The sequence below is a fragment of the Myotis lucifugus genome, unplaced genomic scaffold, assembly GCF_000147115.1.
Source record: "Myotis lucifugus unplaced genomic scaffold, Myoluc2.0 scaffold_220, whole genome shotgun sequence".
NCBI classification, from domain to species: domain Eukaryota; kingdom Metazoa; phylum Chordata; class Mammalia; order Chiroptera; family Vespertilionidae; genus Myotis; species Myotis lucifugus.
The window spans coordinates 1,971,831-1,982,267 of NW_005871268.1; the positions used below are offsets into that span (position 1 = coordinate 1,971,831).

At 47.6% G+C, this 10,437-nt stretch overlaps 1 protein-coding gene and 1 pseudogene across 1 annotated transcript; one reads left to right on the plus strand and one right to left on the minus strand.

Annotated features, from left to right (window-relative positions):
* Positions 1 to 4,401: 4,401 nt before the first annotated feature.
* On the minus strand, positions 4,402 to 6,235 carry LOC111827782 (nyctalopin-like; the record flags this gene model as incomplete). Its single annotated transcript, XM_023761847.1, is given in 5 exon segments — positions 4,402 to 4,405; positions 5,679 to 5,765; positions 5,767 to 5,872; positions 5,981 to 6,064; positions 6,067 to 6,235. Coding segments are annotated over 5 exon segments (450 nt in total), but the record flags the coding sequence as incomplete, so codon positions are not given.
* Positions 6,236 to 6,756: 521 nt separating this feature from the next.
* Positions 6,757 to 10,227, plus strand: LOC102433490 (annotated as a pseudogene).
* Positions 10,228 to 10,437: the final 210 nt, after the last annotated feature.

The following is a 10,437-nucleotide window of genomic DNA, read 5'->3' on the forward strand; positions in this document are numbered from 1 at the left end:
TACATTTAGAGAAATTTGAAGTTGTTTTAATGAGAACTTATTTATTTTGTTTTTTTATCCTCACCCAGGGATATGTTTGATATTTTTTCATTGATTCTAGAAATAGAGGAAGGAAAAGGGAGAAAGAGAAAGAAACATAGATGTAAGAGAGAAACATCAATTGGCTGCCTTCTGCGCACGCCTCTACTGAGGATCAAACCTGAAACCTGGGTATGTGCCCTGGCTGAGAGCACCGATACCCTTCAGTGCATGGGACAATGCTCTAATCATTGAAAACACCAGCCAGGGCTGAACCTATTTTTTTTAAACTTAACTTCCTAATGTATCAGAACTTATACCTGTTGTTTTCCCATAATGTTAGTGGGATGTCAGTTTTATTTTTGAAAATATGTAACATAACTTTTCCCTACCAGATAATTCTACTGTTATGTGTCTATAGTGATGTACTATAAAATACAGACAAAATATAAAGCATTATTTTTTTTTTTAATCCTCACTCGAGGATATGTTTTCATTGATGAGAGAGAGAGACAGAGAGAGAAACATCTATCGGTTGCCTCCTGTACGCACCCTGACCAGGAATCAAACCCACAACTTTCTGGCATACAGGACGACCCTCCAATCAACTGAGCTACCTGGCCGGAACAAAAATATAATGCGCCATCAGCGCGTGGGAACAGCGGTGGTGGGAGCGGGGCTGCTGGCAGACTGGGGACTGGGGCTGCGGCGGGAGGGGCCGGGCAGGGGCACGGAGGATGGGCCGAGACCCGCCCCTATACCCACCACAGCCTTGCAGCCCACAGTTCCTTTCAAGGTGCATGAATTCATGCACTGGTCCCCTAGTTAATATTTATAATAGTTTTTAATTTTACTTACGAATTTAAAGTGTGAGTATATTTTAATTGAGTGGTTTTAACAGTTGAAAACATCCTGAAACGTTATACTGATTTTGAACTCAAACTGAGTATAATTTGAAAATAAATGATGAATAATTTTTAAATATTCAAGCCATAAAGCTATTCATGCATTCATTCAGCAGCTATGTCAAATGCCTAGTATGTAACACACTGTGCAAGGTATTTGACAGGTAGACACAAATATAGAGATCTGTACATGAACCAGACCAATAAAAACCTGCATCTATTAATGATAGCTATGGTGAAAAGGGATTGGGGGATACGTGGAAGGAAATGGGGCTTGGAAGTATTATTTTTAGAAGACTCCTCTGAAGAAATTAGCTTTAGGACAGGATCAGAGGAGGAGGTGTGGGCGGGCATTCTACCCAGAGGCCCTTTTTGCCTGGTTCATAGATGTGCTTTTATTGAATGACAGTTTATAATGTAAACTTTAGGAATTTAGTGGAAACACTTTAAGATTTTGTGCTTACCAAAGAGAAAGGAATGACTTCTGATGAGATAAGAGTAGGTAAGTTTGGAAAAGTCATGTTATATAAAAGAGAGACTAAAACTTGCTCAAATCCCCTGAACATATCAGGATATAGTCTTATGTAGTTTCACTACCAAAAAAGTCAAAACCTTAATATGTATCCCTCAATAATGAATAAATGTACAAAATGTTATATAAGATTTTTCTGTGTTGGTCCGTTATTTTAAGAAGATTCATATTTTACAATATGCATTACTTATTTTGACTGAGCACTATTTTCCTTGTTTCTTTACTCACTGTTGATTCTTGCATCCTACTCCATTTATGTTCCCTTTTTCCTTGCTTAAGTATGTCCTTAATAATTAGCAAACGTCTTTGGGCAATAAATTTTTAGGCCCTGTTTGTCTGAAAATGTCTTTATTTTGTTCTCAACCTTAATGGTCATTGGACACTAGACAATTCTAATTTTCCACATACTTTCCCTCAGCAACTTAAATATTCCACTGACAGTATGTATACTCTTGCTAATGAAAATCTGGATTTCCTTCCCTAGAAATAATGTCTTTTTCTCTAGTTGCTTTTTTTATTTTTAGTTGAGAATTTCAACTTATTTTGATGTGTATAAAATTAAAATAAAGCAAAATGATTAAAATTGGCTGTAAAGTTTTTTTATAACAAAAAAGTGTAATCATAAAATAAGACATTGATAATTAGATTTAATCAAAAGTTGAATCTTCTGTTCTTCAAAAGACACTGTTAAGAAAATGAAAATGTGCCCTGGCTGGTGTGGTTCAGTGGTTGGAGTGTGCCCGAGCACCAAAGGATCTTGGGTTCAACTCCCGGTCAATGGCATGTACCTGGGTTGCAGATTTGATCCTGGCCTCCAGTTGGGGAGTCTCCAGGAGGCAACCCCCTCCCTCCCTTCAACTTTCTCTAAAAATCAATGGAAAAACATATCCTCAGGTGAGTATTAACCTCACCTCCCCACCCCCCACCCCCCCAAAAAAGACTGAAAATTGAAGCATCAACTGGGGGAATATATCCGATACATATTTCTGATGAAAAATAAATTAGACAAATCAAATTTTTTTTAAATTGTATTTCAAATGACACCATCATGAAAGTGAAAAGACTATTCACAGAATGGTAGAAAATATTTACAAATCATATATCAGATAAGGATCTTGTATCTAGAATGTGTAATAAAACCCAATTAAAGCCCTGACCGGTTTGGCTCAGTGGATAGAGCATCGGCCTAGGGACTGAAGGGTCCCGGGTTCGATTCCAATCAAGGGCATGTGCCTTGGTTGCGGGCATATCCCCAGTGGGGGATATGCAGGAAGCAGCTGATTGATGTTTCTCTCTCATCGATGTTTCTGGCTCTCTATCCCTCTCCCTTCCTCTCTGTAGAAAATCAATAAAATATATTTAAAAAAAAAACAACAACACACACACACAAAAATAGCAAAAGATGCCCTGCCGGTATGGCTCAGTGGTTGAGCATCAACCCATGAACCAAGAGGTCACCTGTTTGATTCCTGGTCAGGGCACATACCCAGGTTGTGGGCTTCATCCCCAGTAAGGGGTGTGCAGGGAACAGCCAATTGATGTTTCTTTCTCTCTATCCTCCCTTCCTCTCTAAAATCAATAAAAACAATTTTTAAAAATAAAATGAAAATAACAAAAGATTAAAACATTTTTCTCCAAAGATAACATGAATAGCTAGTAAGAACATTGAAAGATGCTCAACATCTTAGTCATCAGGAATAATTACTTTAAAACTACAATAAAATACCACTAAAACTTTAAAAGACCGAGAATACCAAGTGTTGGTGAGGATATGGAGCAAACAGAACTCTCATATTGCTGATAAGAATGTAAAATGTTATGATCACTCTGGAAAATTTTGTATTTCTTACAAAATTAATGTATACTTACCCTATGACTAGCAACCTGTTCACTCAAGAGAAATAAAAACATGTGTCCCAAAATATATGTTTACAGTACTTTATTCATAATATCTGAAAACTGGAAACCCAAATGCTATCAACAGTTGCATGGATGAGTTGTATTATAATCAAACAATGGAATACTATTCAGCCATTAAAAAGAATGAAGTACACAATGCACAGTAACATAGATGAATCTTAGAAACATGCTGAGTGAAAGAAGCTAGACATGAAAAAGTACATTTTGTGTTAATTCCTTTACATAAAATTTTAGAACACAAAAAATATGTCTCAAACAGTTGCAAAGTGTCAGCTGAAATTGGTCTGGCCTGTATGCTTGCTTGAGGTTGGTCTGCTTCTAACCTTGCTCATTTTCTCGATAGGTATAGGCCCTCTCCATGGGGGAGCTCATAACATGCAGCTAGCTTCCCACAGAACAGACAAGTGAGAGAGTACAAGGTAGAAGTCAGCCATTTTTGTAACCTAATCTTTTTTTCTTAGTGACTTTCAAACTTTTTAAATGCTAACCCACAATAAAATACAGATTGTATGACACAATCCAGACTGACATATACATGCATATATAATCTGAATGCATACACATTAAATAAAACATAAAACAATACTTTTGTAAGTTTCATAAAACAATACTTTTGTATTACATGTAATGCTCTGTGACTGTGTTCTATCTTGTTTTTTGTTTTTTTTTTGTGGGGGGGGGTGGTTAATCCTCACCCGAGGTAATTTTTCCATTGATTTTTAGAGATTGGAAGGGAGAGGGAGAGACAGAAAAATCTGTGTGAGAGAGACACATCAATTGGTTGCCTCCTGCCTGCACCCTGACCAGGACCGGGGAACCTGCAACCAAGGTACGTGCCCTTGACCAGAATCAACCCGGGACCTTTCGGTCCTCAGGCCAATGCTCTATCCACTGAGCCAAACCAGCTAGGGCTCTTGTTTTTTAAAATGCCAGTTATGACTCATTAAATTGTGTTGACCACTAATGGTCACATCCTATTTGAACATACCCTCGGAGGTGCTTTTGCAACATTTGTAGTATTTAATATCACCTAGAAACACAAAAGAAGTACTGTCACCATAAAGAAATGACAGCTCAGTGCACCCTGAATCTGTGGACTTTGAAAACCTACCTCTTCAAACAGAGAGAGGAACTCAGGGTATTCAGATTAGGGATTTTCAAAGTGTTGACAAATGCAGTTATGGAGGACAGCTTAAGCAAGGATTTTGCAGAAAGACAGCCTTTGCTCTGACACTCGGATCTGGGAATTTACAGTTGGCAACTTCCTATCTGGGGAATATCTCACACCTCCCCCCCCCCCCCCACACACACACACTGATTGCTTCCTTTCCTCTTGGCTATTAGCCCCTAAGGGTGCATCCCATAATAATTTTCACAGCTAATAGAACCCAAGCTGGGGACTTCCTATCCCGTTAACAAAGCATTTCTGTGTCTTCTGGACACTTCCCACAAAACACTAAGAAAATATTTTGTGGCCTCCCCAGAGATTCACGGAGCATGTTTGCCTGTGAGAGACTGAAAGGTCCTGCAGTAGACAAACCTGTTACCTTTTTATTTTTAATCTTAGGATTTTACAAATTTATTTGTCCACAGACACTTCCTCCCTGTTTTTCCCCTGCCCTCCCCTAAAGTTCCTTTACACCTAAGGCCACCCCTGGGAATAATTGTGGAGTAAATGAAATGGGTCTTTGTAACACATCTAGTAACACATCTCAGACTCCAGGAACCACCACCATCCCCTTAGGTCTAAGCCCCTCTCCCATCCCCGGCCCATCTTCCTGGACCCTAGTGTCTTCAGGCCCAGGGGGAAGAGGATTGAGATGGAAAACAAAAGGACTGGGTCAATGGGTTGCCCCACCAGGAGAATTGGCACAGTCCTCAGTACCTGGCCAAGAACTGACTCATTCAGGCATTGCAGTGAGTCCATGGGGGGAGGTGGAGCCCTGAGACTCTAGGAATTCCCAACCTTCTTATCAGAGGGTCATCATGTTCATTCTCCTTTCTTTTCCAGCTGATGCGTTCTTTTCCAGCTGATGCCCATGTGACAAGAACAGAAATTCATACCTCACCCCCACCCCCACCCCCATGACACTTCGCAGGGTTGTCCTCTTCCTAGGACCATCTCTGGAGGCAAAATGTTCCTTCCACCTTCCACCTGCTCCCATCCTGTTCCCCTCTCCCCGGACCACAAACACTTTCAAGCCCAATTAAGTAAAATTTCCCAGCTGGCCAAGGCAGTTTGGGCACAGGACAAACACCATGTGCTGGGCCACGCTGAACAGGAGACTAGAGTCAAGGGGAACCGGTGTTGTTGCTGCCGAGGGAAGGCTGTGGAGGTATTGACTGGCCCCGAGGTGGTGTTGGCCGCCTCCTCCACCGGGGACTTGGGCCAGCAGCTTGGAGAAGAGACAGCTGAACCCGCTCACAGTGGTGACTGCTGGCTCTGAGGACAGGCCTGGCTGGATGGGTGAGAGCGCAAAGGCCACCTGGCAGATTCCTGCCACAGAGCCCAGGGGGGCACGTTGGCGACAAGCTCAGAGCTCTCCATCCAGTCCAGGCAGCATGAGAAAGAGCGTCCCAAAAGAAGCGCGGGGGAGGGGGGGGCGGGGGGGGGGCGGCTGGACGGTGGCCCAGGTGAGCACAGTGAGGTGGTTGCCATTGAGGTGCAGCACGAGGGGGTTCAAGAGGTCTGGAAGACGCCCTCCTCCACGAAGGCGATACTGTTGCAATCCAGGTAGAGCAGCAAACCAGATAGGCGCCACGAGGTACCACCCAGGTTGAGCCTGGGGAGGTTGTGCAGCCGCTGAAGGCATCGGGTTGTCCTTAAGGAGTAGGTGCTCCCTGGCACCACAGTTGGGGAGGGGGGAGTGTTTGCAGGGAGCCGGAGGCCACCGCGCGTGGGTCAGGTAACCCATCACATGTGTCATTCTTTTCATTATACTAATAAGTAAGTCACTAGGTCCAGCCCACACTCAAGGGTTTGAAACCAGGAGATGGGATTATTCGGGAAATTCTTACAAGTCAAACTTAATTTAAAAGTAATGTTTTATATGTAATAATACGGAATGACCATGTATAGTATCTGTTCTTAGAAGACGTTCCCGCTGCGGCGCCCGTGGGCTCCGCGGAGGTGCCGGGCTCAGGCTGCCCCGCCGCCCGAGCTCCAGTGCCCGCGGCCGGCCGCAGCCGAGGCGCGTGGGCAGCCGCTCGCTTCGTTGGGACGTTCCGCTTCTCCGGGCCTCTGCCCGGCGGCTGCGGAGGCCTCGGTGCCACCCGCCTCCTGCGCCCGAGGCGGGGGTGCCCGCACGGCCAGGGCGCTGGTCCACCTTGGGGTCCGGTGACGTGCGCCGCGGGTCCCGCTCCTCGTTTGTGCGGTGGCGGGGCCGGCCGTCTCCTTGAGCTTCAGACGCAAGGAGTTGACCCCGAGAGAAGTTGTGAGTGTGTCGGAGACGCACGGTATCCCGGTTGGGGTGGCCTTCGTGGAGCCGAGAGGGGAGAAGTACGATGGCGCGTTCCCTGTGACGTGGCTGGCATGGAGGGATGGATGGCGCGTTCTGGGGACGGAGACTTGGGTGGAGTGAGGACTCAGCTCCCTGCCTCCACGAAGACATTGGGCTGGAGGCACCCGTCTTCTCTCCAGCGTCTAAGATTTCAAAACCCGTGGCTCAGTAAGTCCGCGTAGGGCACCCCCGGCTAGGGACCATGCCAGCCCACGAGCTGCTCCGGTATTTTCGGATACCGGAGCTGGCCGACTTCCGACAGTACGTCCGCGCGCTCCCAGCCAACTCGCTCACGGGCTTCGACGCGCTCACCGCTTTCACCATTCTGTGGTTTGCCATGAGGCCCAGGGCGCCCACGCCCCCGAGCGCCCTCGCCATGCAGTCGGTGGAGGTGGCGGGCAGCGGCGGCGCGCGGCGGTCCGCGCTCCTGGACAGCGACGAGCTCCTGGTGTACCTGTACGAGGACGTCAGGACCGTGCACCAAGCTTTCCAGAGGGGCGTCCGCCTGTCCAATAACGGCCCTTGTCTGGGCTTCCGGATGCCGGACGGGCCCTATGAATGGCTCTCCTACCAGCAGGTGGCGGAGATGTCCGAGTGCGTGGGCTCGGCCATGATCCAGATGGGCTTCGGGGCGGCACCGGACCAGAACATCGGCATCTTCTCCCAGAACAGACCCGAGTGGGTGGTCATCGAGTTCGGATGCTTTGCTTACTCCATGGTGGCCGTCCCCCTCTATGACACCCTGGGAACCGAAGCCGTCACTCACATCGTCAACACTGCGGAACTCGCCCTGGTGTTCGTGGACAAGCCCGAGAAGGCCAGCCTGCTGCTGGAAGGGGTAGAAAACAAGTCGACCCCGGGCCTCAGAACCGTCGTGGTCATGGACTCCTACGGCAGCGACCTGACGGCACGCGGCGAGAGGTGCGGGGTGGAGATCGTCAGCATGAAGGCCGTGGGGGACCTGGGAAGAGCCCACAGAAAGACGCCCCAGCCGCCCGTGCCTGAAGACCTTGCAGTCATTTGTTTCACAAGTGGCACCACCGGCAACCCCAAGGGGGCCATGATCACCCATCGCAACATGGTGAGCGACTTCTCGGCGTTTCTGAAAGTGACCGAGAAGGTCATTCACCTGGATGTCAGTGACACACACATTTCGTTTTTACCGCTTGCACACATGTACGAGCAGCTCTTGCAGTGTGCGATCCTGTGCCACGGAGCGAAAATAGGCTTTTTCCAAGGAGACCTCAAGCTGCTTATGGATGACCTCAAAGTGCTTCAGCCCACCATCTTTCCTGTGGTCCCGAGGCTGCTGAACCGGATGTTCGACAGAATTTGGGGGCAGGCCAACACCACCCTGAAGCGGTTGCTACTGGACTTCGCCTCCAAGAGGAAACAAACAGAACTTCGCAGTGGCATCATTAGAAACGACAGCCTGTGGGACAAACTGATCTTCCGCAAAATACAGTCCAACCTGGGAGGGAAGGTCCGGCTGATGATCACGGGGGCTGCGCCCGTGTCAGACACGGTGCTGACGTTTATGCGAGCGGCGCTGGGCTGTCATTTCTACGAAGGCTATGGGCAGACTGAGGGCACAGCCTGCTGCTCGATGACCGTTCCCAGAGAGTGGACCGCAGGCCATGTCGGTGCCCCCGTGCCTTGCAATCTGATAAAACTCATCGATGTGAAAGAGATGAACTACCTGGCTGCCAACGGCGAGGGCGAGGTGTGTGTGAAAGGCTCAAATGTATTTCAAGGCTACCTGAAGGACCCGGTGAAGACAGCGGAAGCTCTGGACAAAGGTGGCTGGTTGCACACAGGGGACATTGGGAAATGGTTACCCAATGGGGCCTTGAAGATCATCGACAGGAAGAAGCACATATTTAAACTGGCACAAGGAGAATACATAGCACCCGAAAAGATCGAGACTATCTACGTACAGAGCGAACCCGTTGCTCAGGTGTTCGTCCATGGAGACAGCTTGCAGGCATTTCTCATAGCGATCGTGGTCCCCGACGTGGAGACGCTGGGCCTCTGGGCGGGGAATCGAGGCCTGGTGGGATCCTTCGAGGAGCTGTGCCGCAGCAAGGATGTCAAGAAAGCCATCCTAGAGGATTTGGTGAGGCTGGGGAAGGACTCTGGCCTGAAGCCATTCGAGCAGGTCAAAGGCATCGCTCTCCACCCTGAACTGTTCTCTATCGAAAACGGCCTTCTGACCCCGACAATGAAGGCAAAAAGGCCACAACTTCAGAATTATTTCAAGTCACAGATAGAGGAACTTTATTCCACCACCAAAGTTTAAGGGAGGAGGAACGGTCAGAAGAAACCACACACCTCCACGATCATCTTCTCCTGGTGGCTTTCATGTTGGCGATTTGACTACAAGAGCATAGGGAAGGGCACCCCTTGTTTGACTTGGGCATTGGGCTCTTGTCATAGGAATATTAGAGGAAGCGGGACTCTGCCTTGCAGTCACCTCGCGTGGCAGATCATGTCCCCATGCGGTGATATACCATTTCCAAAACGAGCCTTCACAATAGTCAAGGGAAACTATACATGTGCTAAGTTATTCGTGACTTCCTTCGTTCAGAAGGCGGATGTGGAACTTCTGTCTCCCTGTTTTTCTAACCAAGGGACTAGGACTTGCTATTTCTGAATGTCTGCTACTTGCTGCAAACTCTGTAGTCGTTGGCTGCTCGGAAGAATACCTGCACTGGAAGGAAACTGTTCCTTATGAACAACCGACCCGGCTAGAGAATGTCACAAGTGGACTAGACATTTTTTTTTTATTCCTGTCAGCTTCCCTTCCCCACATCTTACACATGCTCATGTCCCCTTGGATGAAGGCTTCTGAAACGCCTGCTCTTCCCCCCCCCCCCCCCATTCCCTTATTGTTCCTTTTGGAGCCGAAGTTTCCCAGGAAAGTGCAGAACAGACCGACTCAGGACAGTAAAGATACTGAGTCCCAGACACGGGGCCACTCCCAGGGTGAATGGATTCTGGTACCCACGAAGCAGAGTGCTCTCAGGGCCTCCTCTCCAGACTCTCCCTCCCTCTGTCCCCGGGGTTATGAGAAAATCAACCAAGCATTTCAAGAAAGAAAGAATCACCTGGCAAGACCATGCTCAACTGTGGAGCCTAAGTAACTGTCCACTTTATCTCCACTGAACATCCTTCTGTTTGTGATGGCCAATGGGCTTTTAATGTGGTTTTCATATCAGAAGTTCACATTGTGATTAACTGGCTTTTCCCCGGAATAAACTCTCAGGCAAGGCATGTCTACGAGGCTTTAAGGAGTGCATAGACGTGGGTACTAATGGAAATGGATGATAATAAACTTGCTCTCCTACCATCATGCTTCCTGGCTCCTGTGAAATGTTTCCGCAAGCCAAATTCTCAGGGACGGAAGTCCGAACACTCATTTCCTGGGAGTCACTCCTCCCAGGATTTCTTTAAGTTAATTTGCTAATTTCACTTACCAGAAAGCCTTTGCCACGTGTGACTGGAGTAAGTTGTCGTTATGGGTGTGAGTACACATGCCGCACAGCACAGGGGGTTGCACTCA